The sequence below is a fragment of the Erythrolamprus reginae genome, chromosome 1, assembly GCF_031021105.1.
Source record: "Erythrolamprus reginae isolate rEryReg1 chromosome 1, rEryReg1.hap1, whole genome shotgun sequence".
NCBI lineage: Eukaryota > Metazoa > Chordata > Lepidosauria > Squamata > Dipsadidae > Erythrolamprus > Erythrolamprus reginae.
In genome coordinates, this window is record NC_091950.1 from 371,378,004 (window position 1) to 371,396,170 (window position 18,167).

General features: G+C 37.1%; 1 protein-coding gene across 1 annotated transcript in view; it reads right to left on the reverse strand.

Annotated features, from left to right (window-relative positions):
- The window catches only part of SRBD1 (S1 RNA binding domain 1), a 175,212-nt gene that overhangs the window by 73,029 nt on the left and 84,016 nt on the right, over positions 1–18,167 (reverse strand). The window contains exon 16 of the mRNA XM_070734549.1: positions 501–583. Coding sequence (XP_070590650.1) covers positions 501–583 — 83 coding nt within the window. The remainder of the gene's footprint in view (positions 1–500; positions 584–18,167) is intronic.

An 18,167-nucleotide genomic window follows, 5' to 3' on the forward strand; every position in this document is an offset into this window, starting at 1 on the left:
TGCAGTCAGTCAGATATCTATATCTTTTAGATATAAAATCTGAAAAAAATCAGTTTAATTAATAAAATTTAAACAATGAATTAATTTGCCATTTAATTAAAAAAACTAACAAAGTATAGTAAGTGCTTCTACAAATATTAGATTTAAAAAACTGCAAAAAAAAGTGCAGAGGCCAATTGTCTGAGCTGTGTATTTTACAGCATTTTATAAAATGACATTAAAAATTCAAAATGACCATTGTACTTATGTAAATGAGAGGAAGACTTGCAGATCAAGTTAGAAGCCTGATTTGATTTGAGCCTGATTTTTCATAGGCAATAAATCTGGCTTCAATCCTAAACGTTTATATTTAATCCTAGAAAAAATATGCATTACTATTCCATGAAACTTATAAAACAGACATATAAATTTGCTGATCATTGCCAAACACTTTTTCATATCATATTGGACTAAAAACTAGTCCAACAGTCTTTAGACTAAAATACTTTACATTGCCTTACCTGATACATTCCAATTCCAATATGTTTGGGCTCAATTTTCACTAACTCAGCTAAGGGATCTTGTACACGTCTTGCAATGGAAACTGGGGGAGAAAAACAAAGCAAAAAAATAGTATTATATGAAATGCAAGACAAATAAAATTACTGTACTTTTCATTAGGTTTACTTAGTGGAATGAATTTTCATTCTGTTTTTTTAACTGCACAGAAAATAAAGCTGTAGTGTAAGTTAAAATTAAGTCTCAAATGAGAAAATACATATTGTGGTGAACGTGAGCAGCATGTTTTCATTAATTTAACTTGAAAAAAATCTTGCCAGGCATGTACAGTGAAAAATAGAGTGATTATACTGCAAGAATGCAAACAACACATTAAGGGGACCACATGCCACAGTAATCAAGTATTAACATTAATTAGTTTAGACAAATTATATAAACAGTTGGGATTTCTGTGTTTTCTTATTACCTCTATTTCCACATAGTTTCTATCACTCCCTGTTTCCTCAACTCAAAACAGCTTACAAAATACCAACATAAATGCCACAAAGGCAGAGGCCAGATTTTTATGAAAAGTAATCTTTAAATAAAAACAGTGTTGAAAAATCTATGCTATAGGGCCATACAACATAATGGTAGATTATTAGATTTTTTTTTAAATGTTTCAGTCAGTACAAAGGGTTGTTGGGAGTCAGATATAGTTATTGAATGGATGGATGGATGGATGGATGGATGGATGGATGGATGGATGGATGGATGGATGAATTCTAAAAAACTAACTCCTTTCATATTCAATGTTAATTACAAATTTGACTTTCAGGTTGAATTATAGAAATACTACAAACATGTCCAGGTTTCTTAATATTAGTACATCAAATCTTTGATTCTGAAATATTTGAAGGGTACTAGATTGAGAAAGACTGCTCCAGTTTTTATTTTAAGCAACACAAAGTATACAATAATTGTGCTTTTGAAAGACTGAAAGTAGTTCAGATCATCTGATGACACGGGGTGAGGTATCAGCAATATGCTGATGTATCTCCACCCTGTGTCAGTCCAGTGCAGCAGTGGATATGATGTGCTGGTGCCTAGAGGCAGTGAGGGTCTGGATGGGAGTAAACAGGCTAAGACCTAACCCTGACAAGACTGAGTGGCTGTGGGTATTGCCTCTGAAAGACTATATCGACTGTCCATCCTTGGTTCTAAGGGGGGGGGGGTGGATTACTACCCTCAGAACGGATTCACAATTTGGGTATCCTCCTAGACTCACAGCTAGAATTGGACCAACATCTGACACAGATGTTGCACAGGTTCACCTAGAGCACCAATTGCGATCCTACTTGAATCAGGAGGCTCTTCTCACGGTCACTCATGACCTTGTCACCTCACAGCTAGATTGCTGCAATGCGCTCTACATGGGGCTACCCCTGAAGAGTGTTCAGAGACTACAGTTGGTACAGAATGCAGACGTGCAAGCTGTTGTGAGTGCACCTGTTGTGAGTGTACATTACACCAATCCTCCGCGGACTGCACTGGTTTCCAATTGGTCTCCAGATGTAATTTAAGATGTCATCATTACCTTTAAAGGCCTACATGGCTTAGGGCCAGACTATCTTCGAGACCACCTTCTACCACAAAGCTCCCAGTGACTGGTAAGGGCCCACAGACTTGGTCTTCTCCAGGTCCCATCTGCTAAACAATGTCAGCTGGCGGATCCATGGGGGAGGGCTTTCTCTGTGGCTGCTCCAACTCTCTGGAACCAGTTACCTCCTGAGATCCAGACTTCCCCCACCCTACTGGCCTTCCAGAAAAAGACCTGGGTTTTCTGGCAGGCCGGGGGCCATTGATTTGATGCTAGTAACCATCAAGTTCCGACCATAAATGGTATGCATGGGTTTAACTATTGTATTTAAATTGTTTTTAAACTGTTTTTAGTATTATTGGGATGTTTTATATTTTTGGTTGTGAGCCACCTAGAATCCCTAGATAGTTGGGTGACATAAAAATTGAATGAATGAACGAACAAACAAACAAACAAACAAACAAATGTAGCCTTAAACATCTACTCATCAATCTTACAAAGTCTCTTTTTCTGTAATTTCACCTGGGGGAGGGGAAGAGTTTATTTGGGGACTCAGTGGTCTGACAAATCTGGCCTTGGATGCCTATTGTTCTAACTTGTGTTGGAGAGATAGTGGTTTTGGGGGATTTTGACTATTCCATACATTACTCGGTAATGATTTTCAAATAGCTTCTCTTTGTCTGTCTATCCCATGGAGTTGCTTGTTTTACTAAAGGACTGAAATAGATAATGCCACAGAACTGAAACCTAGGGCTTCTGTGGAGAAAGACAAGGAATGAATGTGAACAAATACTGGTAAGCTCATGTTCTTATTGCTCATGTTCAGGCCTGCACCATGAGCAATAAGAACAGCAAAAGTTTGCAATTTTCCACACACTGTCTGGCATCAGTAATTAGGACAGCCTGTTTGTTGTTGGGGAGGGGCAGGTAGGATGATCTGGCAACAGGCCAATGAGAGATGTCCGCTAAGTATCCTATTGATAAGATCTGGCAACAGGCCAATGAGAGATGTCCGCTAAGTATCCTATTGATAAAATCTGTCACATTCACTTTGATCTAGGCTGTACTTGGATGCATCTTGATAAGATTATCAAAACAATGTTTGGAGAGGTCATTTAGATCACTGTTTCCCAACCTTGGCAACTTGAAGATATTTGGACTTCAACTCCCAGAATTCCCAGCTAGCGAACGCTGGCTGGGGAATTCTGGGAGTTGAAGTCCAGATATCTTCAAGTTGCCAAGGTTGGGAAACACTGATTTAGATATCATTTTAACTTACAGAGCCTGAGAAAGAATATAGCATATCACAATTATTCCAGGACCAAATAGGAATCCATGAATAATACTTTCTGACAAAGAAAATTCAGTGGCCAGCTTGAATTACAAGGGTCAGCCAAGAATCTAAGCACTATACAACCAAAATCATGTTCTATACTCATAGTATGGAACATCTATATCAAGATTTCATACCAGGTAGAGCAATTAGATCCTACAATTCCAAAAAGACTCAGAATGAATAGATTGCCAAAAAAATAAAATAAAGTCATACTTATAAGATGCTCTCTATTTAACAACACCAAGAAATGTTGTCCTATATCCATATGCTGGTATCAAAACATGAACTATGGACCTCCTTCTCCATTTTTGATTTTACTTGTTTATGTCTATTTGTTTCCTGGCCTTGAAGGTTTATGCTATCCATCACTTGTTTACAAAACAAGTTTTCTAAGGTGTGAGAATCACACATCCCTGCCTGACCAGTATCACCCCTTACAATCTATAGCCGTAACCGAAAGTTTCTAGTTTAGTGTTAACAATTCCCAGCAGCCAAAAGAAAGAAGCAGATTTCTGAAGGAAAAAATATTCCAATAATATCAACTTCTAAATTCCTAATTATAAACTATAAAACAATTTTAAAAAATGACAAGATGTCAGTCTGTTTATATTTAGTTGCCCATCATTCAAACCTAACTACAGAAAACACGCAAATTATGTGTGAAGGAGGAGAGGAGAAAGAAGAGAGATAAAATGAGTATGCTAGTTGTCTCACATTCCTGTTCTCATCATCCCGCTATGGGACTATTATATATTGCTCAGAGTCCCTTTGTGAGGGAAATGGGTAGTTTTAAAAGTTTGATAAATATGACATCCACCTCCACAAAAATCCTCATTCTACGCCTCATAAATCTCAGAAGTGGGATGATGGGACAAATGATGATGGAAAACAAAGAACCAGGGGAAAGTTACATGCTGTCATTCTATTATGTTGACAATATAAATTTATAGTACCTGAAGAATACCTACTATTATTGATTTATTTCTTAGAGTGGTTCACAGATGCTTTACCAGATACAATACAAGACATAATAGTTGTTTATGTGAAATACTTCACATCCCAGAACATAGGCTGTACATTCTGATACAACTAATACATGCCATGACCTATCTCTTATTCCAAAGGTCTGCATATTCTTCCTTTGTAAAAGAAAAAGTTATATACTAAAATTGAAAGTTCATGGCTCGGTCACACACAAGGTTTCACATCCTTTAATACAAGTTTTAACATACATGAACAATGGCAGCTTCCATCCTGACTTAGAAACAACTATGCCAGTGACATCTGATCTGTCGGCTTTTATAACAGAGAACTTGTGAATTCAAAGACTTCACATATGCATTTCTTGTCAAAATCACAAAAGCTTAATCAGTGCGTGTAGTATAGCCTACAAAAGAAATGCTTTCCTATAATAAACTCTCTTATAATTACCAATTGGAACTCTGATGGTATGGATCAAGGACAACTTTTAAAAGATAGTATTGTTTTACTAAGAAAGAAAAGAGGAAAAGAATGACAGGTGAAGTTAACAATAAGATGAAGAAATGAATAACATATACAATAGAAGAAAAAGCAGAGTTGCAAAATGAATTTACTTGAGCGTACAAAACGAAGTATTTACTATCTAAAGCAACCTTCCCCAATGTATCATCCCCTCAGGTAGATTAGATTTTAAATCCCATGATAAATTGAAGCTCAACATATCTGGAAAACACCAGGTTGGGAAGACTGATCTAAATATTAGTGCCAAATTCCATGACTATACTCAGAAGAATATGCAGGGAAAAACCTCCCCAAAAGGAATAAAATAGCACAAAGAATCAGGACACAAAGCATAATTCTAGTAGACAAGATATGCATACAAAGTTGGAATTCTATATAAAGTATGGCTGTGCAAACCATAATTCTTAATCTTTGCAGTGCTGAATTAGCCCTGGTCCTCAAAGGTACAACTTAAAAACCTTTGCTGATCTTCTGAGCATGAGCACATGCAAGCTCAAACATAAGGAAGTCCTCAAACAAGACACACCAAACTAAGGTAACATGAATACTTTGGTGCGTTGAGTGACTGGTGACTCATTCTCAAAATTAAGACTATTGCGTCACTTCCAAATTCACATAGATGTGATTCTAGCACTTGGCAACTAGCCAGGGTTGAAATGCTCCCGGCTCGGGTGTGCCTAGCAGTGGTCGAAGAGCCAGTAGCGACGGCAGTGCGAGACTTTGCCCACCTGCCGGACGCTGCCATTTGGGTTCTGTTACCCTCTGCTCATGCGCAAAGCATTCTAGAACATAAGAACATAAGAAGAGCCATGCTGAATCAGGCCAAAGCCCATTGAGTCCAGCATTCTGTGTCACACAGTGGCCCACCAATTGTCCATGGGGATCTTGAGCACAAAGAGAAGGCAAGACCCTCCCTTTCCCTTGACCCCCCAACAAATGGTACTCAAGGGAATCCTGCCTGCCTCAACCAACATAGAGGCGGAACATGGACATCCATTTCAATAACCACTTGGCATCGATGAATCTGTCTAATCCTGCCTTGAAGCTATCCAGGCTGACAGCTATCACGACCTCTTCTGGAAGTGAATTCCATAAACCAACAACCCTCTGGGTGAAGAAATATTTCCCTTTATTTGTTCTCACTTTCCTACCTACGAGCTTTAGGGAGTGCCCCCTCATCCTAGTATTGTGGGATAGAGAAAATAATTTTTCTCTATCCACGTTTTCTATCCCATGCATGATTTTATACACTTTGATTAATCACCCCTTAAACGCCGTCTTTCAAGACTGAAGAGACCAAGGCATTGCAACCTGGTTTCATAAGGGAGGGGCTCCATTTCCTTGATCATACTTATTGCCCATTTTTGCACCTTTTCCAGTTCCATTATATCCTTTTTGAGGTACAGTGACCAGAACTGTACACAATACTCCAAGTGTGGTCTCACCATCGATTTGTACAGAGGAAATACAACACTATCCAACTTATTTTCGATTTCCTTCCTAATCATGCCAAGCATGGAATTTGCTTTTATTCTGTGCATGCGCAGAGAGTAAAAGAACCCAAATAGCAGCATCTGGGCGGGTGGGCGAAGCCTTGCGGCTGCGGTTGCTACCTGCTCTCTGAACATCAGCAGACACGACCGAACCAGGACCATTTCACCCTTGCAACTGGCCCACATTTATGTTGGTCCTGTGGTCACATGATTGCGGTTTGTGAGCTTTCCATCTGGCTTGCACTTAAGAACTGTGGCGACTTCCTTAACAACTGTAGCAAAAAAGGTCATAAAATATGTTTCAAACATGCCTCTCTTAACTATTGCACTGCTTAACAACAAGGTTCAGTCCTAATTGTTGCTTTCAGTTGAGGATCACTGTATTTTTAAACACAAAGCTGACAAAACTGACTAAAAGACTGCATCATGAGTGGGAATACCTGGATAATATTCATGTACTATATATATGTATATATTTAGTGAGGTTGCTAAGAGTTGGAAGCAATATTTTAACACCTAATATCATTAATATCATACCATACTAGGAAACATATAATTTTTCATTACTATTTCTTAAGGAATAAGATCCTTATGCTTCTGGAATATACAACGAAGTTCCTTCCTTTTGGAGAACATAACATTATTTGTCACTGTAAACATACAAATAAATTAATAAAAAGTACAATAAATATTAAAAGTTTTAAAATATGTAAGTACATAAATAAAATGGGATGAAATAAAACACACTCTACAATAACTTTATGATAGTCTCTCTCTCTCACACACATTTTTAATTTTTTAATAATATTCTGGAATATATTTTCAAATACTTCATTTTTCTTCGTACAGGGTACAAATAAGAATTAAGTATGTATGTTTCAGGATTTTTGATGTTCTTTTAAATGTAGGTCAAACATTTAGGATTATTCATTTTTAAAAAAAAAAATACTATTGTTCAACTAATGGGATTAAAAACAAAAAGAAAAATTACAGCTCAAAGAAGATTTTATCCACTATTTTTTTTTAAAAACACACAAACCAAGACCGATGTTTTGACTTTTATGCAAGGTTAATTCAGTTTATTTAGGAAAGATCACCTGAAGACCTTTCCTATCAAAATGAGACAAAATCTTTTAGGTCATCAATTAGGAATAGAGAACAACTGCAGCATCTGGTATGACAACAACATATTGTCCTGTCAGGCAGGAAGTCCTTTTACATCTTTGTAGCTGGAAGAAAGGGGAGGAATCAAGTGGCAAAGCTAATTTCGTGCACACACTTTTCCCCTTGGCATCTCTGGCACATGATGCAGATTTTCAGCAAGGATCCTCTCTTATCACTTGGTATGCTTGGGGCACCTTTCAAATAAGCAATTGACTATCAGCATGGTGGTCTCAGCCCACTTCCTGCTACAAATCTGATATGACAAAGCCACTATCTAACATAATGCTTTTGCCAATAAACAGTAAAGCACAATGACACTGCTCTAGGAAATAGGAAGAAGTCGGTAGGGGAAGAAGCTCTTTTATGTAAAAAGCAAAAAACAACAACCCACCATTAAACCCAAACCAAGCCAAACAGTATTGGCTGTTTATGTCTATTATGACAGCTACCAAATTTTTATTTATTTATTTATTTAGTTAGTTAGTCCAATACACAATACATATTGAAGAGAATAGAAATGTAGTATTATATATAAATAAAAGGATAGAAGAAAAGATATAAAAATAGAGGAGAAGATATATGAAAGGAAGAAAAGATATATGATATATGAGATAAGGAGAGACAATTGGACAGGGGACGAAAGACACACTAGTGCACTTATGTACTCCCCTTACTGACCTCTGGAGAGGTCTATCGTGGATAGTCTAAGGGAGAAATGTTGGGGTTGACACTACTGAGTCCGGTAATGAGTTCCATGCTTCGACAACTCGATTGCTAAAGTCATATTTTTTACAGTCAAATTAACTTAAATTCTTCTTTCCCAAAGTGCTACTTAACCAGAACAATACAGATTAGCATTTAAACTTTTAAAAAAACAATAACAGTAATGGCTCCAACAAAATATCTTTACCATCAGGAATACAAAAGCCATCACCACAACAGCAAATGTTGCCGTAGCTCTCGTAGCAATAATTAATAACTCTAAATTTCTGGCTGCCAACTTTTAATTATTAATGGAAGAATTGCTTCACCACCTTGCTTTATCAGCATTCCCCCTTCCTTCCTTTCCATTATACATTCGATCAAATGGTTTAGCTGCAGGCAAGGCTTTGTCTATGTTAATCTTACTACCTAGTTTTGCAGTACGTCTGTTTTTAGACAGTTATGATGCTGCTGATGGTAAAAGAGAAAAAAAAAATAAATATTGCCAATATTGCATATCCAATGTGCATGTGGTATATACATGGTTTCTCCATGAATTTTTAGACGTTGGCATCTTCAGCACTCCCTGGCATCCTGTTGTGAGACAGGGTCATTTACCTGAGCTATCCAGTGGCAGCTGTAGCAGTTCCTCTAGCCCAGTGTTTCCCAACCTTGGCAACTTGAAGATATGTGGACTTCAACTCCCAGAATTCCCCAGCCAGCATTCGCTGGCTGGGGAATTCTGGGAGTTGAAGTCCAAATATCTCCAAGTTGCCAAAGTTGGGAAACACTGCTCTAGCCTATCATTTGAGGCATCAAAGCAGATACTTTCATTATTCATTTGTGTTATACATTATTTTTAGATGGACTGCATTTCTGACATTTTTGGAGTGAGAAGGGGAAGCCATACCAATTTTATTTTCTATTTCAATAGTTTTCTAGTAATTAGGAAAAATTGGTTCAGCACATCCAGTGTATTTTGTTCAAGAAGAATTTTAATTACATCAATGTAGGTGCTGGAGATTTAAATTGGGGATGGCTGCTTGTTAAGATTCTTGCAGTTGTTGTGTACTAGAATTCTGGGAATTGAAACCCTGCACATCTGGACAGCACTGGGGAATTGAAGGAGAGAAAGTTACCCATTTATTTGGCCATTTATACACATTACCATTCAAAAGAGTTTTCAATAAAATAATTTGAAATATAAAAATAAAAATAATAAAACAATGTAAAAACATGCTGGTTAAAAATGTTGGCAGAGACAAAGACTGAAGGGACACATTCATCCAATAGTCAACAGATGACTGAAAGAGGCGATTGTAGGTCCATAATTTATTTCAAGGAGGAGCAAATTCCAAAGTATGGGTGCTGCAAAAAGAAAGGGTTCCTGAAAATTGCTGTGGTTTTTTCCCTCTAATGTAACCAGATATCATATACTCTGGTTCCAAGCTGTTTAAAGCACTCTATGTCAACAGCAAAGCTGCTATTTCATTGAAACAGTCCGGACCACCAAGAAAATCAAGCCAAATGATACCAAATAGCACACACACACACACACAGAGGGGGGGGGACAACACAGATTCTAACATGCATGATATTTTAAAAACCTATACGTCATTTTATGAGGTACAAAAGAGATAGACAAATCCCCCCCAAACAATATATGAAATATTGATGTAACTTAAAGAGTAACTGCAAATATCTAGGGGGAGGAAGAATGGAGAACATTTTTATTATCATAGCATGGATTTGATTTATCTAAAATGCTAAGAAACCAAATACATAAATAAGCATTAAAAGGTAATTTTCAATTATATTAAGTAGGCAATACATTCATTTGATTTGTTTCACATATCTTTTCCGTGAGACCTGGAATTCATGGTAATGATAGCTTAATAATGGCAGCAGAAACAGGAAAAATATCCCTATATTTATTTATTTTATTTATTTATTAGATTTGTATGCCGCCCCTATCCGAAGACTTAATAATAGCTTAATTAATTTTTTGTCTCATAAGATCTATACCTTTACAGCCGTTATAAAGATTATACCTTTTTAAAAAAATAAACATTATCCCATTTTTTTAAAAAAATTCTTAGATCATTTTAGTATGGGCTGTCTAATTTTACGTTTTAGTCATTTTTAATGGATTTCCCCCCTAATATCATAAGCTGCCCAGAATTCAAGAAGTTGAACACCAGTAGATAAAATGTTCACAATCAGGCATCTTCCTGATTTGTGCTTTTTCATAAACCAAATGCTCTAAACATAATTACTTTATTTTCCAAGCAACATCAAAATGGATTCAACAGTTTAACCGAACAATAACTATGAATTTTAAATATCATGATCTTTCCAGATGCTAGCAGAATGGGCATAACTTTACAAATGAGCACATAAACAAATATATGTTAACCACAAGCTATTAGGATATAATTAGTTCAAACTCAATCTTCCCCTAAAGAAGAATATTATGTATTTTTTAAGTGTTAAATTTTTTATGCTGAAGTATTCCAGTATAGAATATATTTTCACTGCCTTAGATTGTACTTCCTTGATTTTAAAAACCTAGCTTGATATTTTAAAAAGGTGCCATTAAAATAATTTTTAAATAACTCTATATATACAAAGAACGGATAGAAAAATGAATTATTATCTACATGATATATGTTGACCAACGTCTTCAGAGCTGGGCACACCAAGAAAATTTTAAAAGAGGTAAATAAATTTTGCAGAATATATTTTAATTCTGTATAATTTTAGATAGTACTACTTGGACTGAAATGAATGTCAGGCCATAAGGAGAGACATGAACCCAGCATTCCATCTCATTTTGTTATTATGCCATCTCTTTATTCCAGCATGACAGAGCAGATTGTATTCCAAGTGGTTCTCAACATCTAGGACAATTATATTCATTTTCCTGAACTTTACCAGAAATTCCCTACCAATGAAACTCTGCACTTACCTGTAATGAAAGGGCTGTCATTTTGGGGTGGGGGTTCTTCAGTCTGACCCTGATACCACAGTACAGTGGTACCTCTACTTAAGAACGCCTCTACTTAAGAACCTTTCTAGATAATAACTGGGTGTTCAATATTTTTTTGCCTCTTCTTAAGAACCATTTTCTACTTAAGAATCTGAGCCTGGAAAAATTTCCCAGGAAATTTGAGAGTGGCACGAAGGTTTCCTGCCATTTCCCCTTTAATCCCGGCCATCTTGGGCTTTTCTGAGCTGCCAGAGGAGCCTTTCGGTGGCGCTTAAGGAGGCTTTGGCAGTCCAGAGTGAATGGAGCGTTTTCCTTTCTCTGGGTGCTTGGAGAGGGAATAAACCTCTGCCAGCGCCCAGAGAAAAGAAATGCTCCCTTCGCTCTGGGCAGTCCAGAGTGAACGGAGCATTTTCCTTTCTCTGGGCGCTGCCTCAGAGTCCCTCTATTTTTTTTAAGCATTAAAGTTTTGGATTTTTTTGATTCCACTCACCTCACCTTCTTCCTTCAGCAGCGACTCTCCTCCTTCTCTTCTTTCTTCTCCACCTCCCACCCAAATTCTGAGCTTTTATTTCTTTCCCAATGGGTTTGCACACTTTATTTGCTTTTACATTGATTCTACTTAAGTTCTTAAGCAGAGGTACCACTATTCCTTAAATCAAGAATTCATCTCAAATCCATCCATAAATAAATTAGCAAGTATATTCATTGGCAGGCTAAAGGTTTCAGGAACATTACAAGCAATGACAAACAATGAACTCAAACCTTTTGGTTATTGGTATCAAAATAAGATGGGTTCTTATTGATAATTTCTTTTAATGCTTATGCAACATGTGTTCTTAAAGGGGAGATTTAGTTTTGCTATTTATATATAGCAAGACAAAACAGGTGCTTGCCTTCTTTCGTGTAAAATATGTCCCTATGTTTTTAGAGTCTCTCCAGTCCTCCTGGCTAAACCTCTCTTCCATGTAATTCCTTAAACTTGTGCTTATACGATATAAACATTCTAATGCATTTATAGTCATCTTAAAGGACAACACCCAAAATGGGATACAATACTAGAGTCGCAAACTTTGATTTTATCTCTCTCTTTCTCTCTTCACATAAATGAATAGCTGCCATTCATTCCCAGAGATAAAATAAACATATGTTTGAGAGAGAAAAAAATATGCAAGGCTGGTGGGACTCTGTGAAAAGAAAGACAACAAATATGTAGCTTTCCAATGGGATCTGAAAGCTGATATGATATGGACCAGAATGATGACATTACAGTGTCTCCTCTCATTTGTCAATTTTCAGAGAAATTTTTGCTAGCACACAATGTTATATATGTACTATTTATTGTTCAAATGTCTTGTGGATCAGAATGCTCAATTCCTGTAGACCCGAATTTCAACATACTATTATATAGTAGAATATAGTAGTTTTCATCTTAAGAACTTTTTTCTATGTATAATAAGATTTATAGAAACCAATCTGAATTAGTGTACCAAATACCACTTAATTTAAGCAGCTGCCCAACAGCTATAGCTTGTCCAAAATTCTATAGTAAATGTTAAGTTTCTATTGTGAAAAGATTAAACATCTGGATGATCCCTGAAATGATAAAATTAATAACATATATGACTATGTTTTAAGCAAATAGTCTTTTCTTGATGTGGACTAGAGAAAAAAATAAGTGAACTAATAAAATACAAACAGCCACAAATAAAAACAGAATACACAAAACTATTATGTAAACTTTGAAACTTTTTTGCACAAATGTAAACCATATGTTTTTAAAGCAAACCTCTATAAAATGTGTGTTTTTAATTGGTTTAAAAATGAAGCATTGACATTTAAGCATTCTCAAAAGAGTGATCACAATGGATTTTTAAAGATGAATTATAGTGGAAAATTTAAATTTAGCAACACCTCTGACTTGTGCCAACTAAAATGTTATTTCTCCTTATTGTTTATTTTCAGGAAATAATGGTGAATAACTCCTACTGGAAACATTGGATTTTCAAGTAAATATGTACATGGTTTGGTAATAGGTTTTTTTTAGCAGATTCTTTCATAGATAATATTGATCCATCTTAATTAATTTTTAGCACATTGCTAATGTACCATTTTCATTTTGATTCCAAAATACTGTATTTTTCGTAGTATAAGACACACCTTTTTACCCCCCGACAGAGGGTGAAAACCTGGGTGCATCTTATAGACCGAACATAGCCCACCTAGCCAACCCCACTGTTTGGTCTCTGCCTGCCAGCAATTTACCTCCTTGCAGCAAACAGCAGCAGAGCCTGCTTAGCACAAGCCATTGATTATCTGCTTCCTGACACTCAGCTGATTGATTGAAGTTGCCAGCAAGCCCAGGTGCTAAAATGAAAGTGAAACTAAAGCTGCACAGAGGCAAATTGCTGCAGGGAGAGGCAGAGGCTGAAACTGGTTGTTTGTTTTTAATGCAAAGAGGTAAGTCAATAACTATAAATGACTATAGAATATTCAAATTATTATATTTATTTTTTAAAGACAGATTTATTATTGTTCTAGACAATTTAACAAAATGAAGAAGCTTTTTAAAATAAATGCTTGATCAGAAGAGGCCCAGTGCTATTGTATCTTCTTTTAAATAGCAGAGAATAACTATACTTCCAGGAAGCCACATCAGTTTTTAAAGATCTGTAAAAGTATAATCTGAAATGTCCTGTTTTAATATTAAGTATTAGTATTAAGTATTAATATTAAAATCAGGCAGCTGAGTTAAACCTTGACTGTCATGTCTGGAGTAGTTCTATTTAAATAACTGGGAGGAGTTAGTGTGATTACATTAAAAAAAACTTTCTGAGCTTAATATACTGCCATAATGTACATTTCTCCAACTCTTTGTTATTTCTATGGGTCAGGCACACATGCACAGAAATACACAGCAAACGGTGTATATCATCTGTGCTGTTTGGCAAATTGCTGGGAGACAGAGGTCTTTTCCCTTGTTTTTCTCCCCCAAAACTAAGATGCGTCTTATACTCCAGTGTGTCTTATACTCTGAAAAATACGGTAATTAATCATAATTAATTATTATATTTAGGGGTCATTTTTCCTGTCAATATGCAAGTGTCTTCAAACATAATACAAGAATGGAGAAGTATGGTCCTTCAAATGTTGTTAAATGGCAATCCAAGCAATATTAATGCTATCAAAAATGCTGGAGTTATAAATCAATGACATCTGGACCTGTATATGCCCCATATTGACTGAGAATTATTATGAATATTGTCTGGTAGGGATTGCAGCTGGCATTATCTTTCACTAATGGACATATTGGCAAATGCTGACATGAACTTAAGTTCAACATTTGAAGGACTGCATATTGCTCACCCCAATTAAATGGAGATAATTATAATTTTCTAGCATGATATTTTGGCAGAATAAATGGAAGCGGAAGAACATAAGCATATAATATTGGTCAGTAGGGTGCTGGAGCCAGCTGGAGCCAGCTTGCAAGAGCCAATTGTTACTTTTTCTGGAATTTTGTGAGCTGATTGAGACTAATGTTCAGCCTTGAAACCTAGAGTACCAGTCAGCCTTTCTGCAGTTAGCAGCAATAGAGCTGATAGAGCCGAGTTTTCGACATTTTGCAGCATACTGGTGATATTTGTTGTTCTTGGTAACCATCTAAATATCACAAGCATGAAATACATCCAACGTTAAGTTCAAATTAGGTATGTTTTGTTAACTCAGGACCAAATTACCAGTAAAATTAATCTGAAAACTGAGCATCCTTTTACAAAGTTTACTGTGTTTGTGGCAGACTCCAATACTGGGAATAGTAGTACAGTATATGCAAATTACTTATCCTATTACCAGGACAGATCATTTAATTTTATTTTGTCAGAGTTTCTTGCCTTATTTCTTCCCACCATGTGTAAATTATACCCAATATTTTGACTGCCTCTGAGGTTTTCTAATAATTATGCAGAACAGGCGCTACCCAACGAAACCATAGGAAAAAAACCTCCGATGAATTCCAAGGAAATGCAAATTTAATCACAACAGACTTTGATTCAAAACTCTATTTTCAGAATGAGAGCTGCCTCATATGATTTGGATTAAGCTTTTGCTTCAGGACACACAACGATTTCCCATTTAATTTGTCTGAAGGGAGCATTCAGTTTAAAATCAACCTCATTCGCTTAGTTATATACAAATGTACCACAACTAATGTTAATACACTGCAATATGCCAATTAGTCTTGATAACCTCCAGTGCTGGCTGAAGGGTATAAAGCTCTGCATTCGTGTCCAATAGATACAGCATGGCAGAAACCAGATGCTTGTTTGGATGATACTAGTCTCACTCAAGTAAGAATGTCTTTACACTGCAGCTTATTGAATATATACAATGGCTCGGATCCAGAAAGATCCTTTAAAAAGCAGGGTACATTCTTGTTTGTGCAATGGACGGAGCAACAGAATTCCAACGGCTGCTGCCAAGGTTTAATTAAAGGCACTGCACCACGAGCTATCCTGAAAGCAGGATTGTAGGGCTGCAAGAGTAACAAAGAAGCTGTATTATGCTAACAGAATTTGCTCAAGATGAACTGGCTAGCTTGATTTATGCAATTTATCTACCACCACAGACTCAAGGACTTTAAATACAGTTATACCTCTACTTATGAACTTAATTCGTTCTGTGACCAGGTTCTTAAGGAGAAAAGTTTATAAGAAGAAGCAATTTTTCCCATAGGAATCAATGTAAAAGCAAATAATGTGTGCGATTGGGGAAACCACGGGGAGGGTGGAGGCCCTGTTTCCTACCAGGAGATTCCTAGAGAGGCCCCACAGAGGCTTCTTCCTACCTTTTCCAGCCCTGTTTCCTCCCAGGGAATTCCTAGAGAGGCCCAATGGAGGCTTCTCCCTGCCTTTTCCTGTTACAGTTTCAGAGGATCGGGTTTGTAAGTGGACAATGGTTCTTGAGAAGAGGCAAAAAAATCTTGAACACCCAGTTCTTATCTAGAAAAGTTCGTAAGTAGAGGCGTCCTTAGGTAGAGGTACCACTGTAGTTAATATCTGATAATATTTCAGAATACTTAATCTTTCTCCAACCTGGAATTCCTATTATAGTCAGCCCACAGAGTTCTGGGTAAGCAGAGTGAGAATTCTGGGAATTGAAATTCTAGCATAGTTGAGGGATGCCAGGCTGGAGTAAACATATAGTCCAGCAACAATGGGCTAACTATCCATTGCATTGGCATCCTTCATTCTCCAAAGAACACGAAGCCTGGATAGGTTAGTATGGAGGATAGACTGTTACCCAAGTAGCAGATCCTCACTCACCACGATTGAAATAATCCAATGGAAAGGCCTGCAAAAGCCAATACAATTGGTTCCAGCTACGTCCTCAGGAGTTATCAGAACATGGCTGTAAACAGTCATAAACTGTTTCTGGGACTCCAGCTCTGGATTTTGCCTCAAGGTTTTACTCCTGAAGCCTTTTCCAATGATGGATATAGCCACAAGGCAGTGGAGATTTGCAGTCAGAGTTTCCCTTCTTCTAGTAGTTGACCAGAACATTTTTCATGTCTTGCCATGCTCTTAGTATACCACATCGCTTACAGAGACCTCCTTCATGACCGTTGACCCATTCTAGTAGGTTTCATCCACTTAGTTCACCGGAATCTGTCTTCAGGATAGAAAAGACCCTGTCTCTCCGAAGGTCAATGACCCATTGGCTACTCTCAACCTGGTTTGACTAGCCTGTTGAAGCTGTTGCCCGGGGTGTGGCCGCTGCGCATGCTACAGTTACTTAGAACCATGGGTGAGAGCTGAGTGACAGGTGGGAAGCAAAGGTGAACGAGCAGCCCTAAAAGTTGCCCTAAATGAGCTGCCACATGCCCCTACACCAGAGGTGCTACGCTATATTTTCAAATACCCATATCTTCAAAATACCCCATTTATTCCAAAGTATACTTTAAGGGATATTAAGACATTATTATTAGTCTAAGATTCACGGTACAGGTAGTACATAGTATTTACAACAATTCACTTAGTGACTATTAGAAGTTACAATGGCACTGAAAAAGTTACTTATGACCATTTTTCACACTTATGACCATTGCAGCATCCCCATGGTCACGTAATTAACATTGCAGCATCCCCATGGTCACGTAATTAGCTTGAGAACTGACTCACAGTTATAACGGTTGCAGTGTTCTGGGATCACATCAAAACCAGCTTTTGTGATCCTCTGACAGGAAAGCCAGATTCACTTAACAACAGTGTTAGTAATTTAACAACTACATTGCTTCACTTAAGGAATGTGGCAAAAAAAAGTTGTAAATTGAGGCAAAACTCACAGAACAAAGATCTCACTTAGCAACCTAAATTTTGGGCTCAATTGTGGCCATAAGTGGAGGACAACAGCTGTAAAATGGTGGGTGATTAGTATTTTCAGACTTTCAAGATTGCTAATGTAGATGAGAATTAGCTCCTCTGATCTGTTTGCCATCTACTCTACATGCAAAAGCTGACAAGACTTTCCATCTTTGGTTCTGAATGGTGTTGCATTGCCTCAGACAGAACTAGTGCACAATCTGGAGGTCTTCCTGGTCTTGTGATCATGCTTAAGGAGCAGCCTTGGCTAGGGGAGCTCTTGCACAGTTATGGGTTGTGCATCAATTGTGCCAGTTTCTGGATGGGGAAGCTCTGCAATCATTGTCCCGATTCAAATACTGCAATGCACTGTACATGGGGATATCCTTAAAAGGCATCCAGAAAATTCATCCAGTGCAGAATGCCTCTTCACAGGCAATTGGGGTGCCTGTCATTTGGCGTATGTGACACTCTTCTCTATAAATTGTGTTGGCTATCAGTATGCTTCTGGGTACAATTCAGGGTGTTGGTATTTACCTTTAAAGCC